At 40.5% G+C, this 25,477-nt stretch overlaps 1 protein-coding gene across 3 annotated transcripts; it reads right to left on the bottom strand.

The window, feature by feature from the left end:
- Positions 1 to 4,232: 4,232 nt before the first annotated feature.
- On the bottom strand, positions 4,233 to 23,643 carry LOC106811423 (dnaJ homolog subfamily C member 5-like). Of its 3 annotated transcripts, none has more exons than XM_014815027.1 (7): positions 23,515 to 23,643; positions 19,327 to 19,408; positions 18,622 to 18,678; positions 16,905 to 17,057; positions 14,846 to 14,977; positions 9,682 to 9,816; positions 4,233 to 5,500 (listed from the first exon to the last, which is right to left on the bottom strand). In XM_014815027.1, exons 1-7 carry the CDS (start codon positions 23,538 to 23,540, stop codon positions 5,345 to 5,347), a joined length of 741 nt encoding a protein of 246 aa, XP_014670513.1. In that variant the 5' UTR covers positions 23,541 to 23,643; the 3' UTR covers positions 4,233 to 5,344. The 3 variants fall into 3 exon arrangements, with proteins under 3 accessions (XP_014670513.1, XP_014670515.1, XP_014670514.1); XM_014815028.1 differs by having other exon boundaries at positions 5,408 to 5,500; positions 9,672 to 9,816; XM_014815029.1 differs by lacking the exon at positions 9,682 to 9,816.
- Positions 23,644 to 25,477: the final 1,834 nt, after the last annotated feature.

Below are 25,477 nucleotides of genomic sequence, written 5' to 3'. Positions count from 1 at the left end.
TATATATATATATATATATATATATATATATGTATGTAAGTATACACATATATATATATATTAAATAACGGGAATTTGATCACTGTCTCTCTCTCCACAGATGCAAAGAAAAATTACAAATAGGCATATTCATCATGATAATTTTGACATTATATTCTCACATTTCGTTTCACACATTCCAATCAAACATATACGCGTTGATCATGACACAACAGCGCATAGCAGCTACGTACTGCAAGTTGCATCGCTTTCAATGTGGCAGTACGATGATCCTGTGATAGTCAGAGGTGATTGCAACTTGCAGATAGCACACCTTCCCTACTCTTAACAGTGCGCAATACTATTACAGTTGTTCAAAAAGGTACAACCCTATTGCTGTGACTAGATTGTTAGTTACTTCGTGAACGAAGCGCTGGAAGAGGATATGCTGCTTGGATTAATCGCGCCAATCACCAACCTGAGCAAGCGTATCGGTCACATCACTGAATACCTCGCACCAATCACACGCACCGTAACCGCCAACCTTGCATAACAAACAGTGTAAGCGCGTCAAAGCTTTCTTCGTCGGAAAACTGACATGTTGTTTTGGCACTGTAGCTGGTACGCTTACTCTCACGTTTTTTTTGCGTTTATCATACCGTTTGGAAATTTCCATCACCACCGATGGTACAGACGTGCATATTTTTGATACCTGTGCAAATACAGATGGATAATGAAGAGAATGTGACCCGTTCTTCGCTAAAAGACCGATGCTGCACTATCAATGCGCGGGCAGTAGGCCACATTTCACACGAAGGCTCACCTTCCTATTATATTCAACTTGCTTTCATGTACGATCGATATTTAGGTAGCTAGCTATACATGTTCCTATCTACAATCAAGAACAACAGACATATAACTCCAGAAACTGTAACTCGACGAAATTTTATACAATTAACGTGTTCATTATACTTTGTTAACTGACGTTTAACTGTCATGTGCGGTACTATAGACCATACACAGTAGTGTGTATACACAGTAGTGTATACACAAAACCTTCAATAATCGTGTAAATTATGTCTATTGGTTAAATAGCAATCAATAATTACACACAGTATTTTCACAACTCCCTGCACAGCTCACTTGTTAAATCGTATATATATAAGAACAGGCACGTGTAAATGTGACAGCTAAGCTACTCTCTCTAGCTTAATCTTTTTACTAAAACCGTAGCGGCAGTTCTTCACCAATGATTTGCACAATTTCACTTGATTTCTTGACATTTATATTTTAAAAATTTTCAGCAAAGTAGCAAGCACTTCTACTTCTAGGTAATTCTTATCGGATCTAATCGACGGTCCTGTCGTAAAGTTATAAGCGATTATTCCACATCATGATCAACGTCGGTACAATATCCAGTCACGAAACAAGTGGCATTATTATAACCTGATCAATATTCTCACTGCACACTTGGTCGTGACTGAAGACGTTTTCCTTGATAATTAAGTTTAAGAGTCACTCCAATACAACACAACACGTACACGTGAATTATTGTGACTACTAAACACGGAAGGTGGTAAAACTTTACACAGCAGAGTCGAGAAAGGTTTTCAACATGGAACTCGCACTCCGTCCGATAGGGGAAATCAAGCAAACATCACACGCATCCTCAAGAACATGAGAATTAAGTCTGCTTGTCATCCCAACCAATATTAGACACCTCTAAAACAGACCAGACAACTGTTCATCTGCATTTCCATGCAATATCAGACATCTCCCAACAGTACAGACATTTACCTGTCTGCCCATTACCAGACATCCTACCTGGACCAAACATCAGAAAGACAGGATCACTATATAGCGCAAGTCTAATTGGCGAAAAGTTTGCTTCTAATTGAATTCATAGGCCCCACATCATCTCGTCTTTATTATATATTATATGACGTATAACTATTCATATCATATAGGGTTTTAAAGATAAAGAAGTATGTTTCAATGTAAATGACCTTTATATTCCGAACAATGAAAATCTACTATACAAACTGCGACAGGCATCACCACTAGACAGCCGAGATGCAATACACAGCTCATTAACCTGTCAATGCGTACATTTAGTCTATTGTGCAACGATTATAGGCTATATTCATTTATGCACACTACTTGTGCATATTCACTGCAGTCGTATACACATATGCCGAGTATACATCCAACAAGTGCTTGACCAGTGTTCACATGCCCTATGAATACGAATTCGATGATTTGGTAGTTTTCCATGAAAAACCACACTATGGGTGCATACACACTAGGGCGGGCACACATCCGGTGTTGTTTGTGGCTATAGTAACCACTAACCACGTTATCAGTGCTTCACGGCGTGTGCAGTCCAATTGTTAGTGACAAGATCGCCAAAATCTAGCGTGCTAGATATCTGGCGATCAAATCGCCGACGACAATACTAAATTACCTATCACCACCAATTACCCAGTGTGTGCGTACATGGTGTTGCAATATAATAGCCCAATAAGCAGACCGCTAGATATCACGTGATTTACGCATGCATTGATAAATGAATCGTCTGCTGTCTAATCACCTACGAAAAAACCCATAAATATCACAAGTGATTTACAATCACCATACCGGCAACAAAACTCGCTGGGAGTGTACCCACCGTTAGCAGCACTGCCACTGGTCATTTTAATGTACATGCCACAGTGCAGTTACTCACGGTCACGGACGCTACACTCGAACTCGTTTTCACAGGGAACGTGAAAAGCGGTCATCATCTTGCTGGGTGTGTCCGAGTACAAGTATATAATTTATACGGTACTTATACGCCATACATGCTCTATTATCTAATTGATTTACGTTGTTCTAACAAGCGCGATAAAAGCGTAATTGGTCGCCTTCCACATTCCATTTTCACAGCAGACGTCAGAGAGAACGTCTCGCTCAGTACAGGCCTGTAGAACAGACAAGGTCTGTAGTACAGACCTTGACTTTCCTTCACAGCCAATGCCAGAGATCGTCCTGCAATAGAGATGTCTGCTTGCCTCTCCAAGTTATTATCACGTATTTCGGAGTGCAGTATTCTCCTTCACCGACTTTTGCAAATAAAAGAGAGAGTTTTTACTTGGACCAAAGGAGAAACCTGATCACATTAGCAAAGATGCAAGCCAACGACACAGTTTCCTATTGAATGTAACGAACCATGACAACGAATGCGCTGTCGCATACAGACAGGAACTACTACAGACAAACAGTGAATACTGCCTGGTTCATCACACAGCCTTCTTGAACAGACTAGAATCTCTGGTGTGTCTCTGTGTATGTGTATGTGTATGTGTGGGGGGGGGGGTTGTGTCTTATTTCCTGTAATGAAATTACTGGCTCTTTGAAGATCATAGTCCCAAATATGCCTCCTAGAGTTAGAAAACTGCAGAACCAACTAAAAAGTGCTACTGCAAGATCTGGCAGTAACCAAATGGCGACTAACATCGATTCAAATCAATGCACATACACAAACACAGAACAGCCAGACGACTGTGAGTATGAACCAGCAATAAACCAGCACACGCACGCACACACGCTTGCACCTACATATACGAGAACTCTTGTTGTTCGATAATTTATAAACATGAAAGTTAATCACAGTAAAATTAACATCTCTTAGGATAGTACCAAGATTATATAATAACAATATTGTTATTACCATTATTATTATTAACAAGATTGTTATTATCTACTCTTAGGATAGTACGTATAGGTGCGTTAAGACTGTGATTGAAATCATTGATGCACACAACTAAAAAGCGGAGCTAATGAAAATGGACACCACCCCATACAGTGGTCCACAATTTAATGAGCCTCAGATAAACGGGCACATCACTTAAAGGGATACTTTTCTTTAGAATTTGAAAGTATATTATGACAGTAGATTTATAGATAATAGCACATACCTATAAATATCTATAATTACGCAGTCACGTTTGTCATAAAACAACATTGAATTTCGAAATCTTTATTTTTGGGCACTGACATGACACCCACGACCGTGCTGCCACCCTGAAAAAGTTGTGCATTTGCCAATTTATTTTGCACGTAACAGACCGAGGGCTAATCACAAAAGTGCAATTATATTTATACCTAAATGCTATTTATCCGAACGATATTCATTTTAGGACAAATTTATCCATATTATAACTGAAACTATTATGTCGTTTATAAGATATTGCAATACTTCTGCTCTTAAATTAATAAATAAAAAACACCCTGGGTCTGTAGCCTGCAGCCGAAACGTTGCTTTGCGCAACTTTTTCAGTGGGTGCGCTGCCAGTGGCACCACTGTCGCTGTAAGCAACTGTATGTCAAAAACATAAAACATTTTTTTTAAATATTTCTAATAAATATTGAACCATAAAACTTTTTATGAAGCATAATTTTAACCTATCTTAGCTGAAAATATCTGAAGAACCTAGAGAAATGTATCCCTTTAAACGTGTTTTTGAAAAATAATCGTTACACATGTTACGTGTTAACTGCTTAATCGGGACATTTTCAGTTGATTTGTCCTGATAAAACAGGGACCAGTAGATAACATTAATTTCCCTTTCTGTCTTTGAGGATTCAGTAGTCATCTAGTTTCAAGATACGTCAGTTTTGGGGCTCTCTGTCAGACTATAATAGGACAATCGTCCTCATTAAAAACATGCGCGAATGGAAGCTAGGCAGTGCACAGAGAATATACAAATATCGATCAGTAGTTAGATGAAACTATCTAATAATTAAGTTGAAATTACTTATTAGCAGACAAACACATGCATGATGGCTAAACTGTGTAGCTTATGTGCACGATAAACTCAGTCCCGCGCGTAATTTTACATTCATATCGATCCTGCCTACACAAGGCCAAACACACAACCATTATTTCGAATGGTTACATAACGTGAATAAATGGCAATAAATGAATGGCAATGTAAACTTAAATGCGGTATGTGAAGGGATGCTTTCACTCACACAGGACTTTGCTGTCGATACATTATATAGTACACATTATGCGTAAATAGTAGCTTATCAGACGTACCACCGCAAACTAAGAGTGGCAGATAGGTATTACTGATTTATTATAATATAGTTAAATAGCCTTTCTCGCAGCGTAAAACCCTTAGAATTATATTTACTTGACAGAAGACTTATTATGAACGACGTGATCCTGGTTCAACTCCAATGCGGCAATTCTTGAATTTTACCAGTACATTGAATGACAGACGTTCATCCGGAAATGAACAATAATCTACTCAACCTCGCGATAATCAAAAGCAGTGACCGCACCTCGTCACGCCTGCCTCGCCAGCGCCACCTATGTGTTTCATGACGATCTCTCATCACAGCCGGTGTCACCTACATAGGTGGGAGGGCGCTGCATGTTTAAACTTGTCCTCTCACTGACACCTGGCGCCAACTGGGCCTCGGCGAGGGGTGGCTGCGATGTCACAACGTCATCCTCGTCTGAGCTAAGATCCTCCTGGTCACAGAAATCAGCAAATTAGCAGAATTTTTATATCGATTTTTTTTTGGGGGGGGGAGCTGTATAGACAGAATACTGTGCACCTTAATCAATTACAGCATCTGCTGCTATATCAGAAAGAAAGTGTCAATGACACTGTAGCTCACCACAAAAAAAGGACACAAATGAGTGAGTGAGAAGAAGTCAGTTTTTGATTGAGTAAACCAGTCGCGTACTTATAGAAATGAAGAGTATAGTTATGGTGAGAAATCCATTATATACTCTTGATAATTATGTGTATTTTTTATGTGAAAATAAATGTTTGAGATGTGAAAGTCTGAGATGTGGGCGAGTGATGGCGTTACACCTAAATGATCGCGCATTTAACGTTTTATATATCAGACTTTAGGCACTGCTAAAGGCGGAGCTCCCGATGTGTAACGTGTAAGATTGAAGAGGATACGCTTATTCCACGTAGCTGCTATATACGACGTGACAATGGTGTTTCCTGCCCATAACACACTTTTTGTCAAAGGTTAAATTGGCTTTGCATGGAAGACGAAGTGTTTACTTGTCATGAGTTTTTTCTAGGCGGTAGCACGACGGTTGCCATCTGTATATCGCAATAATATTTATAAACCAAAATGAATCACATTGTGTTACAGTAGATGGCGGCTATAGCCCCGCTTTGATGTTTCTTAGTGATGGCGTTCGAAATAAATAGGTTATGCTGCGTTTCCGACATGTTTGTAAAAACTTTACTCTAATATAGACGATTTTATCGGCAGGGTGGAAAGGAATACAATTTTGCATTAAAGATATTGTCAATGAAATCTTGTAAAACGAACCAGACGAGTGTGACACCACAGACTGTTATCTGGCGTGTCTATTTATATGCTATATAATTGGCAAAACCTACCTAATTTGCATAATTTTTTTGAAATATCAAAACCCTGGCCTTTATTCATTCAGCATAAAATGATGCAAAATCGTTGGAACGCTGAACTGACCCCCTAAATCTGGCCAATTTCCCCATTTTTGCCAAAAAATTGCCGTGGCTCGAAAGTACGTCGACTGGCGTGCTCCAAAATAGGACGTTCAACCTCTGCCATAGCAGTAACAACTATACCCAATTTCAAACATGTGGGTGTATACGGTTTCCTGAGTTATCGTTGACCGTAGCCAAATGTTGACGGCAGAAGGACGACGGACGGACGTACGACGACCCATGGCAATAGCTCATCTTGACGATGTCAAGGCGAGTTAAAAAAGATCTGCACGGAAATATCACATTTTTAGTGCTAGCATTGAGTGAATTTGTTGATTCTCTCCAATATATAAAGGAATGGGGTTCTGATAGTATTGAGTTTGTTTAGTTTTTGGTGGGTATTGCTGCCAAGAGTTCTAATTCACACAGAATATCACATCTTAATTCTGATCACACGAGCTGTTTTCTTGTACACGTACCTACAACATGCACTGCAGGGTTTCAACATATCTATCAGATTAGAAAGTTAATTTCACAAACAAGAGGGGCACTAGATACTTTTCTTTTTGCTCAACTTTTTAGATCACTTTTCAGACTCACACTCACACGCATAAACCAAATTGGATTCTCCTTTCTAGAGAAAATGTTTTACCTGAACATCAGGCAATATTGGGAGGTTGTGCTATTTGATTTTATCACTGATTTTATCAGTATAATGAGAACACATCTGCAGAAAGTACTACACACTGTGCAGTACACACAACTATTCTATTATATGTTGCACTCCATAAACTAAACAAGCAAAGTGCACACAGTGATGACATCTCTCATGGCTTGCAAGATTTGAATGATAACAGTAGTACCAGGGTATCCACCATATTTGCATTATTTATGAATTATTGCAGTGCACATTGCAATTACAGCTCCCAGTAGTGTGCTACTGAATGAGTGCCGTATTTATAATGAGGATACCACCCACGTGTTATACACTATTGAATAGGTGCAGCGTGTATAATAAAGTTATCTCTTAAAGCTTATATGCTACTGAATGTGTATTATGTACAACGAAGGCATCTTAACGTTCCTATAGTATTGACTGAGTGCAATATGTACAATGAAGATATCTCTTGAGGCTTATATGCTACTAAACGAGTGCAGTGTGTACATTTGAGAATATCTGAAGTCTGGACAAAACACACAATGGCACTACACAGTATATATATATGTCCCCAGATGTTACCTATCCATGCTTGCCTGACAAGCTCTAGAATTCCACGATACTGCAAGAGCTACTGACTGACCCATGCTGCCTGCCTCCCTGGCATGCACCATGACGATGCCTGTCGGCCTTACCTCCCCATGCACAACGATTCTGTCACCCTGTGTTTTTCATGCATGATGACACTGCCTGCTTGTCATTTGCATGCACACCGACAACGTCTGCGTGTCCTTTACACGCATCATAAAACTGCCTGCCTCTCTTCTGTCTGAATCATGTCTGTGGTTTACATTCATAATTAAGTGCCTAAATTGACAATGTCTTTCGGGCGTTTCATAGTCCACACCGTCCGTGAGCTATTAGAGTGCTCACGATGCTCTCCGTTTGCAATTCTTTAGACTAGTACTTAAGGATACTCTCAAGGTTTTAGGAAAAACTTTACCGATTTTTCATTTTCGACTTTATTCGATGGCTAATGCTAGCCGCACACTATCCGACTCGAGCGCGATCGGGAGGCTTACGATTGGATCGAGAGGCTTAAGTTTGGCTCGGGAGGCTTAAGTTTGGCTCGGGAGGTCATTTTGGCCCGATTCGAATTATGAATCGGGAGTGTATAGTGTGCGAGGGCTTACGACGCGACTCGGATAGTGTGCGTGGCCATCCGACCCGATCGGCGAGCGCTGAAGAAAATTGACCAATCACAAAGCAGCGCCATGGGAACCGCATTCGGTAAAAATGGCGGGAAAACACTCCCGACCCTTAGTACACGCTAAATCCGCTTGGAACGCCACGGGAGTGCCATGGTTTGCGCCAACTTTGAGTCGGACAGTGTGCGGGGGCCTCCCGATCGATCGGGAGCGGGTCGGACAGTGTGCGGGGGCAAAGTGCTGTGCACAGTGCAAAATCGGATAGTGTGCAGCTAGCATAACACTATGTGCCACCTCTATATATGCTCATTTCTGCATATAACGGTACATGTGAACTTTTAGAGCGTTTTGATTGCCTACACGTGTAGTGAGCAGCAGCTGACGTCACTGATGACGTCAGAGACATAATACAACCAGAATTTTCATGATATTCACTAAGCCAGTATCATTCAGCATCAACCCTGCTAGTGATAGTTGAAATTGCCGCGCGACCGAAAATAGTCCCGTTTCCCTTGTTACACACCTTGCATTTAGGCGCGTGTTTGTTGACGCATAGCTTAGTAACGGCATGCAGTACACATCGTACGCGCGTTTTGCATGAAAGTGCGGTGGTAACCTCGTAATTTCGCACAATTTCTCTGGTAAGGTGCATGGAACATATTACCAATTTAGTAGTATCAGTTAGTCATGGATATGTCGCAGTAAGTACTAACAGTAGATATTTCACATACGTTCACCCATTTTGCACACAGGCGGTCAATCATTGTGAAAAATAGAAAAACGCTGATTTCTCCGTTTCGATTTCTGACGTAGTAGCCGATGTATAAATGGGTATTTCTCTGTGATTACAACTCGGATTAATTTAATTTTACACTCGTTTTAATGGTAACATATTGCTGTAAAAAAGGTCGTCAGGGATTGTTATTAAGTGCTGTATTTCATTAGTTATGCCTCTTTATTCGCTAAAATCTTCAATTCTAACACACAACTTGATTTTTTTTCCATTTTTCTCGGTAAATATAAAACTTGAAGAAAAATCCTGACGCACTATTTTGGTCCATATTGTGCTTAAGATGTGGCAAAAATGTTGTATACTCACTCTTTCTGGTAGTTGAGAAATATCCAAAATACCATTTTTACATAAAAATTCAAAATTTGTGTGGTAACATAATTAGGTGCTGGAAATTTCATGAAATTTTTTGGCTTGAGCATAGAGATATATCTCCTCTATAAATAAAACAAGTGATTGATTCGATTCATTCGCCAATAAACGTTTAATCTTCATTCTAGAGCAATACCCGTGTAAAAGGTGGAGAGTATCCTTAAAGAGCTCACCTACACTGACCTTTGCTGGACTTGATTTAGGACTCGTTTTTGCTTCTGGAATATTACTACTAGATGTGGGCTGCTCAGAGATAATTATTACTGTCTGCTGTTCAGGAGTGGCTCCACCTGACAGCTGCTCCTGTTCTTGGTCCTGCTGAACAATGCAAACAAAAGCACATGCAACACCAAAAACCAACAAAAAATGATTTTGCTGTACAAAATAATGCATGCACATTTTTACACCAGGAAGGTGAGGACACGAGTCGATGGGAACAGTACAGTGTAAAAAAAAACGTAAACCATCGTTTTTTTCGCAATAGCTGAAACAGTCTACGACGAATAGGACGCCATGCAGTGATCGTAAAGCAGCAGATGGGGACAGAAGAAGCACGTGCAAAAGCGCATTATCAGCAATTAAAAGCAACACCATGCACTTTGGTACTGACACACAATAAAACACAATAGAGCAGTGAAGATGCACCTATACACCTGGTTCTAAGAAGTTTGATTTTAACTGTTCCCACACATGGATCACGGCTGGTCCAATACGCCGATAAAAACATCTAATTATATTTTTAGCATAAGTATCATGCAGTAAAAGTTATACTAATTAACATTAGTCCACAATGGGAAAATTGGTAAAAACGTACACGCACTTTAATGCAAGGGAGAGTCAACTGCATTAATCTTTGCTTGGTTGCATTGCCCATTTAGAAAAAAGCATCCTTTATCCTTAAATATCTCAGACTGCCGAGTTAGACAAACGTGGCAGGGGCTACCATAGATTGACACTCGAGTCGTGTTGGTAGTATAGCTTCATTTACTTAGTTTGCTTCATGTCCCACAATAGTTTTTTCAATCGATTATTTCATGTTTAGATTCTGCGCGCATATTGTCATACTTTCCATTTATATGCCAGTCAATAAATTGTCAGCCACGCTGTGTAAAAGTGAATACACCTCAAACTGATTTTACATATGCAGGAAGAAACTAAATTAGCAATTTTGCATAGTGATATTAAAACAACTTTCTTTAGTGAAAGAAACAGAAAAGATAACTGCAATAATAATACACGTCACAATAGTAGCAATAGGAAAACCAGGATCAACAAAAGAACCACTAGATCCATCGCAAACCGAAAAACTACCAATGCTGCTGCCGGCAGCCACCAACACCACACACAACATCATGGCCATTAACAGCTACCCATAGATCACCAGCAGCTTCATCATCACATACACCACTACCATTAATACCAACATGCTCTCCCACCAACCACCAATATCAAAAATATACTTCCACCAACATCATCATTACATCTCCACCGGGGGCGCATGTTGGTGTTGGTGATAGTGGTCTATTCCAACCACCAATATCAAAAATATACTTCCACCACCATCATCATTCCATCTCCATAATAGACCACTATCACCAACACCAACATGCGCCCCCGCCAACCACCAATATCATCAATAAACCTCCACCACCATCATCATTATACCTCCATAATAGACCACTATCACCAACACCAACATGCGCCCCCGCCAACCACCAATATCAAAAATATACCTCCACCACCATCATCATTATACCTCCATAATAGACCACTATCACCAACACCACTAACATACCATGCAGCTCATCAACACACTCTCCACCAACACCTTCCTCCCCACCACCACCATCAATATAACCCCCCACCTCCCACCACCACCACCAACCATCAACACTGTCGCCACCACAACCACCATCATCAAAATGCCCACATCAATAACCAAACCCCCCCCCCCAATTGCAACCATCACCATCACGCCCCTACCAACAACCAACACCAGGAACACCCTCCACCCAGCAACAACCACAACTAGCACATGGCACACACCCAACTTACCAGCAATACCATCCACAGGCATCTACTAACTACAACCATTGCCCCCCCCCCAAAGGGAACAAACACCAATCATCACTCTACCAACAACCAACACCATTAACATGCACGCCCCCAGTCACTACTGGCAACACCTTACTTAAGAGACAACCACCACCAACACCAAGACATCGGCAATAATAGTAGGAGCAGCATGTACAGGAATATTCGATTATGGGGTTCTATCACTGTAGTTTCCCGAGCCAGATTACTTCAGAAGAGTGATGGGAATTTCAAATTCACACGAGTGAAGTAAAGTGAGCGTAAGTCGCTAGTCAATATCATTACTACTTGCATTTAATAAACAGCCTATATGTATTACCCATATAGCAACAATAGGTTACTGCACTAATCCTTCTGTGAATGCCATACCACGGTAGTACATTCAAGTCTTACCATTCATAGAGTGCATGTAGGCTCGTACGTAACACAGTAATTACATAATTATAAGCAATGGAAGGCAACTGCCACCAACCGATGTGTCGACATTATAAAAGTCTCATACAATCGTGATGAAAAGAAGAGTTTGCACATAAATATTACTGTTTACTTAATGGAAAATTTATGGCACCAATTTAAATTATTAACACGAGTGCAGAATTTGTGTGATCCTGTATTATGTAAAGAGTGATGAACAATGCTGATAGAACTGCCCGCATTGGCAAAGAAAAAACGTTTCACAGTTTCGCTCTTCCATATTACAGACAGCTAAACATAGGCATTGTTAGATAGTTCCGACACATAAGTTGCTCCCTTTTTGTAAAACCATAACCATTTAAATTTATTACTACCATAAATAAACCCGAATCTAACTGAAAATACTGCTGAAAGTGTATTGCCAGTTGATTAAAGATGTTTAACTTGGTATACTACAGGGGCTTTTCTTACTTTGCTTTACTGAGAGATAAATTCTCAATGATGGCAAGCCATGATATTTAATCCTACATGCAACCTTCCACATAGCACTAGAAAGGCTCTGCTGTTTCTTCTTACTCAGTAAGGAAACAACATAACTTAGAGACATATTTAGCTACTAGGTTGTCAAGCACTTTCAAACCCTTCCCACCAACTCATGTTACGTCAAAACGCTTTCTTAATTCTCGCATAGACATTCACACATTTTGCTTTCACGCAAGCACGCATCTATTCACACGCGCCCCTAAACACGCGATTGAGACATGCACATAAAAGCCAGAAGCAGCAACGAAATTGTTATATATAGTCGAGCACACGACAAGAGCGGTAACTATACAACAATAGCAGCCGACACAATATCAGCATCCAATTCTCGGTGCTATCAATAATTCACGCTAATTGCGTGCGCATGCACTGGACATTGATTAGTACTACAGCAAAAATACATAGCCATATCCACATTGACAGTGACAGCGCAGGACGGAATTAGACAGATGACATGTAGGGCAGATGACACACACGGCACGCGAAATAAACACATTTTTCTAATCATACAGTAATAACCCGCGTATAAGAACATAGATTTTTCCAAGTTAGCCTCAACATGTTCTTATATAAATGGTGCTTACTGAAAAATTAGGCTCAAAAGGTTCTTAAATAGGTTCTTAATTGTTTCTACTTTTAATATGTATAAGCTTATACTTGATTCAAATTGTGTTAAAATTTTCTTACAAGAACTGCAATTTTTGCTAATTAATACCCATGATGGGCTACAGTGTAAGTTTTTCAGTGCTTACCATACTGTATGATACAGTATGTATCCAAGGAAACAAAACAACATGCAAAAAGATGCGTGTTTCTTTTTAAGTCTTCATCTGCATGGAAAATTAAGAACCTACTTTAAAATCTTAGCCTAAAACAGGTTCTTATGTAAAGGGGTCTAAATGGAAAATTTTTTAGCCTAACATGTTCTTAAAATCTATGTTCTTATACGCGGGTTATTACTGTACTTCACAGTACGGCTACCGTCTAATAACAGTGTAACAACCACTGCGTAGCAATGGGCTATTCGCCTACCATTTTCCCCTCGAGTCTCATCTGTACCCCTGACACCACAACCCTTAGCGCATGTTAAGGTTATTCATGACTATTACTATTAGACTCGTGCTGGCCATCACGCCCAATTGCCTAACGTACTAACGCCAGGCCGGCGGCACATGCAGAGATAACACGACATAGGCACACGCACACACACGCACACGCGCACGCACGCACGCACGCACACGCACGCACGCACGCACACACACGCACGCACGCACGCACGCACGCACGCACACACACACACTGTACAGCTTCATCCCAGCGGACTTTCCATAGCGCGTGAATAGCGACAGGCAGCATCTTATCATCACCAGTGCACTCGCGCTTACAGACGCCCCTCGCCTGCGTGCACCGGGGGACACGCCGCGCAAACAACGGCAAGGGTAACACAACTCTCTAGTGCTATGAGTTAATCACGTGCAATAGCCAGTGCAACTAAAAAAATTAAACCCGAATCTATTGATAAGACGTGGCAACGTCATTGGTAATTGGTATTATACGATTGGCGGGAAAGATAGGCTCACACAAACCTGCTGAGAGGGTCCCGGTGGACCCACAATGATCTGTTGGGAGGCCTTGCACACCAATCTGGGAGAGGGTGTACTACATACACCAACATGTGGGATGGGTGGGTCTACGCCAACCAATAGGGAGGGTTGGTCTACACAGACGTGTGGGGAGGGTTGGTCTACACCAACCTGTGGGGAGGGTGGTTTTACACAGATCTGTGGGGAGGGTTGGTCTACACCAACCTGTGGGGAGGGTGGTTTTACACAGATCTGTGGGGAGGGTTGGTCTACACCAACCTGTGGGGAGGGTGGATCTACTTAGCCTTGTGGAGAGGATTGGGTCTACACACGCCTGTAGGGAGGGTGGGTCTACACAGGCCTGTAGGGAGGGTGGGTCTACACAGGCCTGTAGGGAGGGTGAGTCTACACAGGCCTGTAGGAAGGGTGGGTCTACACAGGTCTGTAGGGAGGGTGGGTCTACAGAGGCCTGTAGGGAGGGTGGGTCTACACAGGCCTGTAGGGAGAGTGGGTCTACACAGGCCTGTAGGGAGGGTGGGTCTACACAGGCCTGTAGGGAGGGTGAGTCTATGTCTACACAGGCCTGTAGGGAGGGTGGGTCTACACAGGCCTGTGGTGCGGGTGAGTCTACACAGACCTTTGAAAAGGGTGGGTCTAATATGTGGAAGAGCGGGTCACCTCATGAAAGAAACACAGCGATGAAGGCTACTTACGTTGAGGTTCATGTAGGCGCCAGATTCCTCGGGTGGTTTAGGCTTGTACTTGCCGCAGCAGAAATTGAAACAGCAGCAGAAACAACAGCAGCAGTAACATAGAGTTATGACGCTGCAGAAGATGAAACAACCCTGAAACCACACAAAGCACACAAATCAGTACAATGGCAACTACAAACCTGATATTATAACACGTGGTATAAACATGAAAAGGCAGTAGTGGTCCTAGACTGGCCCTAAAAATTTACCTATATAGTTGATGCATTCATTCACACATTCTACTGAATGATAGAGAATTTACGTGGAAATTTCTCAAAAATATCGCGACTGGGTATCAGTGGAACTGTCGCTCCACGCTGTAGCACTCATCGGAACAGCACATTTTGTATTGGTTCTACATGCACATACATATGACAGAGCGGCCTGAACTTTATCCACCAACTGGCCCATCTACGGATGCACCACGTCACACACAAATGTTTCTACAGTGTGAAAACGTGTTAGGGTTGACAGACGGGCCTCACAAGGCTCACACAATCTTCTGTGCACACGGTTTATGTGCACACATTCCCTGTGTCACGTACACATGTCAACACTTTTGCATTGTCACGAATCCAAATGAAACATGTGTACACATCTTCTTCCCTCTCCAACAATCTCTGCGTTTCAATGGTAGTGGTATGAGGACGGAAGCACTAAATTGCTCCTAATACATTTCCATGACTTCCTGCGTACTTCTTGCAGACACTCAAAGTAGGTTCTGACAGAGACAGGATGGGAAGGGGATGTCAGCTCCTCAATATATAGTTAGATTCAGTACTACACTTCCGCAACGGGTGCACACGTGTAAGGTAGAGAGCTCAGTTAGCTTGTTCATCGTTTGCATGTATACAAGCCCAAAAAAGATCATAACATCACTGGTCCTCTGACAAGCAAGGCTGTCAGCCACCGATTTCGCATACAGCCACTGCGATGCAAAGCAATCACAACACTCTCCTCCCGTGATCTGCACCAGGTAAACTAACAGATGCGATCAGAAATATGCCGCACACTTAGTACATTCTTGTTGAGAGATCACAGTATGATCTGCTGTAGCTAGTGCAACCGTTACAAACCAACACAGTCACGGCTTTTTGTACATGCGTTCTACATTGCGCGGTGATGACATATAATAGCCACCACTGTTTAGCTGCCAGAAGACTAAGATAATCTTATACAAACTTAGGGGTCTCGTCACAAGTATCAACGTTATCAAGAGCTTGTTTACTATCATAGCTTTAATATCGGGCCTTGACATAATCACTAGCGTACAAATCGTATGTCGGGGAAGAGAATGAACAGACGTTGTACATTGTTAAAAATACAAATATAAATAGACAGATACCTTCCCACTAAATCTGAAACTCAGTATTTCATTACATATACTTTTTGGGAAAGGGCGACATGAAAAGGTGCGTAGTCTCTTCACTAGTGATAATGTTTTAATAACTGTGAATTGGACATTAGACATTTTCGCCTTCTATTATACACAGCAGGCAATCGTCAAATTGACCTTTGATGCACAAATTATTTACTTTTTTATATAACACATTTGTGCTTTATTACTTTAACACAAGTGTAAGGTATCATAGAGATGACGAAGAAATATAAGTAAGCTGTGAATTTGGATGGACTATTAATTCTAGCTCACATTATTCACACTGAATAATCAGCCCTTCAACTACTCCCACCATGATCATATTCAACATGTCATTTAATTTCTTTTCTTAATTTATTTATCAATTTTTATGGCTAGAAGTAGAAGAGTTGGATGGTGACTAGTGATTTTAGAAAATAACTAGCCTTACTGCCTATATTATAAAATACATAAAATTTCACCAATCCTGAATGCCATATCTATATAGACTATGGTCAGGTCAGGATCATCACATCATTATCACACTCAAAGGACACACTTTGAGATGAAAAATGACAGGTTTAGTGGGCCACAGTTTCAGTATGCAACAACGTTAACGTGAGGTGACATGATATCTGAGTGACTCACCACCAGGGGACTTACCTTTGCCCATTTACTGTTAAGCATGAAGTAGGCATGCACATTTTCTTCGCCAAACTGCTCAGCCACATAGAGACCAAGGGAGCCGTATTCATCGTATATCTCCTTGCGCGTGTTATCAGTCAACACGCTGTGTGCATGATTCAGTTCCTTGAACTGAAAGTGCAGCAAACATGGCTATGATACACCGTGTAAATAACTTGCCGTCCTAGCCAGCTGTCACCGCTGCCTGTGAATGCTACGATGAGGGACTCTGGTGATGAGTGTGCACACTCACGAAGTGATATAACAAGGAGTGGGTTGTAAAACGTTGTGGCTGTGCACTTATCTTAACACATACAAAAAATTTGGGTGACATAGGTAGGTAATTTTGCTGGTATTTAACTATGTACTTCGCGATTTATTTGTCTATTTACCAACCACTGACGCACCGACCGGATCGACCTGATCTACAAACACATGCATGCACACGCGTGTGCACGCACCAGAGATGCCAACACATATTTGAAGCAATCTGTAGTTTCTGACTATCAAATTAGTAGTTCGAGGGTCACGTAGTGACCAGAGTTTGCTAGGGGGTCCGGCATGCCCCCCGGAAAAAATTTTGATTCTGAGATGCAATTTCCTGCATTCTGAGGGTAAAAAATGACAATAAATTGACAAAAAAATTTTTTTTCAATCACAGTGAAATTCGTAGTTTGATACAAACTGGTAGTAGTGGTCCAAAAGGAATAGAAATTCGTATAAAATATGGATAAATCGTAGTGGTTGGCATCTCTGACGCACCCACGCACACATACACACATATACAGTGTGTGTGTGTGTGTGTGTGTGTGTGTGTGTGTGTGTGTGTGTGTGTATATAGATATATACGTATAGGGACTCCTTAGGAATTTCTGAAAGCAGGTCATTTATGGATGGATGCGGGAGGGTCCAGAGAGGGATGTACTAATTGTAGTCAATTACCTGTCATAAGCAGTCCCAATACACGAGTATCTGCCACAGACATGCAACAAAGCCACCCTCATGCAGCAACAGCCTAAAGGCATTTACCAATAGCTTTGATCACATAGGGGCAGGAGATACAACAGCAAAATTTTATTGTGTCAGACAGGCATTAAAAAAGATCTCAATATTTTCTCATTAGTTAGTAAACCGCTAAACACAGGATGCACAAGATTAAGTTATAAATTATAAGTTAATTATCCCTGAAAAGATCAAACACAATGATGCATCCTCACGTTGCAAACAGCACTTTGATAGCAACACTAGAACACTTGTGCTACAATGTAGTGTGACTCCCTTAAGCTGTGGACACACTACGCGATTTTTCATGTGGTCGAGCCGGCCGGCTGAGTCGGGCGACTCTGTGGACACACTACGCGACTGAGCCGGGCGACTCTGTGGATCATGTGACAACTAATTGTGATTTAATAGGCTGATGAAATGTACAATCGGCCAACTCAATCGCAGACCCGGGCACACTAGGCGATTGTAGCCGCGCGACTCGAATAATTATCAAACATGTTTGATTCGGGCAACTCAGCCGGCCAGCTCGAAAATCGACCGTGATTGCGACCGCGACACTGGACACACTAGGTGATCCCCTTTGTCGATCCCTTTACTCGCCAAGTCGCCTCTTGCAAAAATCGCCTAGTGTGTCCACCCCTTTACTCATGCTCATACTATGCAACATCACTACACTGTCACCATTTCTCACCTTCTCCTCTGCCTCTGGGTTCTCTGGATTCTTGTCTGGGTGATACTGTAAGGCAAGCTGAAAAACAACAAGTTATTTAGCAACTACCTAAGCAACCAGTATTGGGTATGAGCAAAACCTTGACAAATTTAGCATAGTGGAACATGCAATATCTCAGCATATAGACTACCAGGAAAAATGTAATACCACACCAAGTTCAAAAGCTCACCTATTACACACTAGTTATTTTTGCGATATCAGGCTCAACAAACTTGATCAATAACATCTTAATTTATGATGTACATAATCTGATAAACAACTAGCCCATTTTTCAAACAGTGCTGCCAACTATTTGGACCAGCTACAGATTAATGATCTGGAATGCATCTGCTTTTTGTTACAGATTTACTCTTTTTGATTCCCTGTGGCTCCATGGATAGAATGCTCATTTCTATCTCTTGTTCATCTTATATTTTATTTAAGTGACAGAAAAATTCAAGACATGATTACGTAAACAAATAGTTAAATGTAAACACTTGTAAGTGAAACAAAGAATGATAAAACACCAAAGCAACGAAATATAATATCTATCGATAGTTGCTGGTCTTTATTATGCCACAATTATTATTGATATTTAAAGTAACTCCTTATTGATTTACTGATATTAGCTGTCGACAATTGCAATGTAATGATCGTTTCACGTATTGTTAGACTCCTAATACATACCCGCCTGTAGGCTTTTTTAATGTCTTGAGGAGTTGATGTTTTTGGCACGCCAAGTACAGTATATAATGACTCTCCAGAAGTGCTGTGATAATATAAAAAAAAACCATTACGTTGAATATGTTGCTTTATAACTTACCATACACATCTATGATGAAGTATGAATAACTGATAGGTAATTTCCTCTGTTTATATACATTATACTTAACATTTAAATGAATGCAAATATATGTTTTACAGGTATGGCAATACTCAAAAAGTAACCTAACTAGAAGATCATTATGGAAAGCCATAATACTGATAATATACTGTGCAACTGCATATATATACCTACTAAATTATCTAGCACAATTGATCAATGGGAAAGATATAATTATTGAGGTTGTCTGTTGGACAGCTTCATTTTGATGATGAATGGTAACAACAATCAAGGGTGATAACACACTGCACACCAATAAGTGTTTATTGCAGAACCCCCTTACACAAAGTAATCCAAAAAGTTACATCTGGTAATTGCCCTCGATCCTGAATCTACAATTTTAAATGGGACTCGATGTACAGTAAACACAAAATTAAGTGTGAAACCCAGACAGTCCTGATTTTGAACATTCTTATTTCTACAATATAACCTTTTAATTTTTGGTTATACTCACCATCAATTGCCTCTATATTTTAGTAGACACAATATTTTCATTTCTAGAATAGTGATAATAGCTCAAGATTCAATATACTTTGAGAAAATAGCTAGGTATTTTTTAAATTGACTATGTGACGAATTTTCTATGGTCAGGGTTCTCCAAGCCTTTTCATTATAGCATGGGGGTGCTGCCTTTACGGTCCTAGCTGCAAATCGCCGAAGGCGGTTTGCGTGCTAGGGGGTCCGGGGGCTTGCCCCCCCCCCCCCGTAAAATTTTTGAATTGTAGAAGCTCTGAGATGCAATCTGGGACCCTCTAAACTCATATATCACTTCAAAGTTCATTGCGATATAAACAACGTGTATGAATTGTTTGAACTTCTTGTGTATACACCAGCATGGCGGCTATGATATTTAGAGTGGCGGGTGCATTTTAGGATGGCAGGGCTCGATGGCTATAAGCGCTCTTGGAGAAGCCTGATGGTGTATATTTATAAAATTTTGGTTGCCATTTTTTTACATTAAAAGTAAGTACTAAACGTATCGTCAAATTCTTACCTGATAAGATTGTTTCTCAACTAGTTAAAAATCCACAAAACTTGAACGATTTGATATTATGACCCTGAGCTATGCTTGCTATGGGCTATGTATGAGTCACGAGTGTATATTTACATCAAACAATAATATATAGTAAAATAGGAAGTATAATGCAGCAATTTAACCATAAAAAGTGAACAGAATTACTTACAATTTGTGAAAAAGTGGAAATGTTTATTTTTTATTTTTACTATTTACAGTGATGTAATCACTTTAATATTAGGAGACTGACATACAATTTTATTAGAGAACCAGTGTACATACAAAACAAATGCTCCAGATCAGATTTCGAAACCGTTTTAACTGATATTTTATGCACTGAACAATGCCAAACAAAATTATGAACAAAGCCAAATGGTCTTATACTTCACTGTCGGGCAAGACGGTGTGATGTGATTCATACGAGGGTGGATAACAATTTAATGTTGTGATTATTCACACCAGAAGTGATGAAACTTGTTTTCTTCAAATTTGAGCACAATACATTATCACATTATAGCCACAAGTTACCTTCTTGTGTCTCACTGCGAAGCGAAAAGGGAACAAGTGAACAAAGCAACCAAACCTTGTAGCTAAAAATGAGCTGGGACAAAATGTATCAATACCGAACTCATGCGGGCTCTTGCTGGCAATACTGCTTAGAACTCTGTACATCTCCACCTTTGTTAACTAGTAATGCGCTATTGCTAACCACATATTTACACGTCAGCAAGCATTTTTGAAATTTGATAAGGGAGAAATTCGTATAAGGCATCAATTCCTACTTGAATTCTGTACGATTTTCATGCACTTGCAGCAGTAATTGAGAAGTAATGCAATTATGTAGTTTGCCATCTTTAAAATATAATTCCTTTCCAAATTGTCTGATTATAACATGATCGCCAAGGTAAATACGAGTTAAACTCACTATTGCGAGATTTTTGCTCAGAAAAACTAAATATAGCTGAATATAGTCTCACCTGACAGTGGAAATATCACTGATTAGACCAACATTAAAAATACTAAGATTTTATGCAGTTATAGCATAGAAAAATGGATTTGACCCCATCGTAACAGCAATAAATTTTATTGTATGCCGATAATGCCTAATGGCAGAATTGGTAAACTTGTATTTGTGTCGGTGATGAATTGAAAAGAAGTGCATGATTTGAGAGAGCCTGTACTATGTCTACAGCAGATAAGCGGTGGCACCACAAGCTAATCCATACTTCCAGCTAGTTCAAGATTATAGCAATGACAGGAAACGATTGTTTACGAAAACTATTAGTTCAAAACTTGCACTTTTTTGGTGAATACGAAGGTTCTAAGACATTTTATTGTTACTCTAGACAATTGCTGTTACTCAAGCAATAACGGTAGGTGTCATGAAAGTGGTGAAAACACTGGAAAACTCTCGCAATAGTTACTTTAAAAAGTATGCCGTAATTGAAAATACACTTCTAGCATGTGATAAGTGATGTAAAATATGGGGACCACCTCGGATTAGTTTAGCACATTTGAGAAAACTCATTTGCTGGGTACCAAAGTATGATTGCGCAAAATATGGTAATAAGATACAGTTTTGAACTTTTTTAAGCAACAACTACAAGGCTTTTAGTATAAAAGTGTGTGAGGCTCGTACGACGTGCAACAGTTATAGAGCCTGATCAGGCTACCTACAGTAATGACCGACTACTTCTTATTTCCAAGTATAGACTGTAATCCTCACTAGCGTCTTCATTTCTGTCTAAGTAACGTCTTATTGTGGTCTTGTTTAGGCTGACATAGCTCTAGTACTATAGCCCGCGTATAGTTGCCGCAGGGCTATAGAACATTCTATTACGAATGCTAGGGACCAACTTATTCACGGTTACTCGCGGCTATAAAACGTATGTGGTAGGCAATTAATGCCTCTTATCCAAAGTGAATATGTCTTAAGTTATATCAGCTACTAAAATTTAACCTCTAACTATCGTTGAAATTGTCTACTTGCGGTATTTCTTGTGAACGAACATTATTTACGAACTTCAAACGGCCATTTTTGGTGAGCGCCAGTCAGCGGGAACTATGTATATTTCCGCACGCGGAGAGGTGGGCGAGTTGTGTTGGTTGTGGACAAAAACATTGTTGTTGTCAAGTAACAAATTAATAATACCGTAGTAATTTGTTTATCAAAAAAAAAAGATGGTACCCCGGTACGTAATATTAGTTTTGTCGTGAAAGATGAACAAATTACTATTATTAATTTGTTACTTGACAACAACGTTTTTGTCCACAACCAACTCAATCCGCACACCCCTCCGCGTGCGGAAATACATAGTCATAGTTCCCGCTGACTGGAGTAAGTTGGTCCCGAGCATTCGTAATAGAATGTTCTATAGCCCTGCGGCAACTGTACGCAGGCTATAGTACTAGAGCTAAGGCTGACATAGATCTGTCTTTTAGAGAGTAGGGCCCAAGGATAGAGAACATGGGTCCCAATAAAACCAATGTGCCTAACCCTAATTCTAACCCTAACCCTAATCCTAACCATAACCCTAACCTATTATATTGATATAATATTATCTTCCCTATCCTCTCCTATTATTATTATTATATTATTATTATATTATGTTCTCTATCCTTGAAGTTGAACCGAGAGGAGGTAGTTATCATATTTTCATCGTCAACAACACAACACGACCACTATTCAGTATTCTAATTCCATATTTTGTATACCTTGTAAGACTATACAGTATATGCGCCCCACATAAGTATTGCAGGCATAATGCCAAAGCTCAGTGTATTTACAATAATATTACAACCCAGATACGTTTATCGATATTAGGCCTACAACTACAAGAACGACGATCGAATACGGAATAGCGGCAGCAAGCATCATCAATGACAATATCAATCATCAATGACATCATGATCAGATCATGTATGAAAATGTCCGCCATCGGCAAAGAGTATAGGTTATCGAAGATTTCGCACTTACGAATAGCTGCGGTGTTTCGTAGACATCTCCTAATATTAACATGAACCAAAATTCAACAAGATATGGTATTTTTACATTAAAACTGGATTGATCGAAAACTTAGCTTCCGTGGGGGGGTTGTGCCGGTAACAACCGAAAGAGGTCACTACCAGTGTCAATTTTACGGGCGAAATAACCGCCATGGCTGTCGCTGCTGTCGATACCAGATTCATTTGTTTTTTTTGTATAAATTTCTTTAACCCTTTACTATAGTAAGCTATTATCTATCAGTGATTAACTAAAATTTGAAATTGCATGTTAGGATCAGGGGCTGACCCAGTATTTGAAAAAAGGGCCGCTCTGTGAGCAACGAGGTTCTGAAGGCACGGGTATTAAAGGGATCAGGGACCCTCCCGGGATTTTGCCTCGTAGATGCGAATTTCCACGTAACATATCTGACAGCGTTTTTTCTAAAAAAATGAAGCCCTATTTTTGAAGGCAAACACACAAAAACCAAGTTGCGTAGTGATATCATGAGTGTCATAATATAGATTCTCAGATATTCTAGACATTCTAGATATTCTAGACATTCTAGACATTCTAGATATTCTAGACATTCTAGATATTCTAAATATTCTAGATATTCTAGACACTAGATATTCTAGATATTCGGAAGTGTCTATATTATGACACTCCTGGTGATATCTTATTTTATAATCTGTTATATCCGTCAGCTAGTACCAGAACAAATAATCCCCTACATTGTTCCACAAATGGGTAAACAAAATTAGGGACAACTATTTATTTCCCCTTAAATACGCGAATGAAGACCATATACAATATATATATATATATATATATATATATATATAATATATAAGTTACCGGCTATTTTGATCATATACTGATTATCAGAGATCATCGATTGATCCACTGTCTTTAAATTATAGGATTCTATCCTACAATCTGAGCTATGTACATAGTCGCGTAACAGTACGCCCTGTTTGCGATTGTAGCATTGCATTAAGATCTCTCTATCGACAGCAACTAACTGTAACTTGAAGGCAATTTTAACTGCCAAGCTTGTTTACGGTCGTTTCGAAAATCAATGTGGAAATCGCACCGGTTAGCGAACACTCAAACTCAAGCTAATCAAGACTCGAATGTGAGATGCCTCGTCTGGTCTCGCTCACGACGGGCGTATCGGCTGTATAACACGTATTGCCTGTTTGCCTTCACAACGCGCGTACGTTAAGTAGCGATTACAATTACCACGATTGACGACGTGGCAGGCTAGTTGTTGTCCGCCGCGCCACAGGTTGTCAGCGTGTGTGTGCGGTGTGTGTGTGTGTGTTGTGTGTGTGTGTTGCGTGTGTGTGGCGTGTGTGTGTGGCGTGTGCGTGTGCGTGTGCGTGTGCGTGTGGCGTGTGCGTGTGCGTAGTGCGCTGCGCCGCAGCGCGCGCGTGTGTGTGTGTGTGGGTGTGTGTGTGTGTGTGTGTGTGTGTGTGTGTGTGTGAGTGTATGGCGCGCGCGCGTGCGTGGCGTGTGAATTTTACCGCATCCTATAATGCTTACTCGGCCACGGAGAACGCTATGAGGGCAACACCCCGCATCTTCGCAGCCGGGAGTATGTTGCTAGGACACCTGACGCATTTCAGCTCCTACTCTTACTCGTTTGCGTGTTTGGGGGTATAGGCCGACCTTTTATAACAAGTAGGGGTAAATAGATATCTAAATATTTACGCACGCTATATACAATTTGTAGGTTTCGATTATTACGCGATATGTTATACGCACAATGTAATAGTGCGCGCATTGGCGTAATCTATTTTAGGCTATAATGATTGTAAACAAGTGCCGCAGAGCGACAGCGCTCAACTGACGTGTACTATAGCCGGCGGGTATTCTTCTGATAAACTCACTGGCAACGAATCAAGTGCGCCTTCCTGCCACCGCGTTCGCGCTCAGAGCATATATCTAGATA

This window comes from Priapulus caudatus, unplaced genomic scaffold (genome assembly GCF_000485595.1).
Source record: "Priapulus caudatus unplaced genomic scaffold, Priapulus_caudatus-5.0.1 Scaffold537, whole genome shotgun sequence".
In the NCBI taxonomy this organism is placed as follows: Eukaryota; Metazoa; Priapulida; class Priapulimorpha; order Priapulimorphida; family Priapulidae; genus Priapulus; species Priapulus caudatus.
Note: the sequence above shows the minus strand (reverse complement) of the source record. Positions and strands in the feature narration are given on the sequence as shown.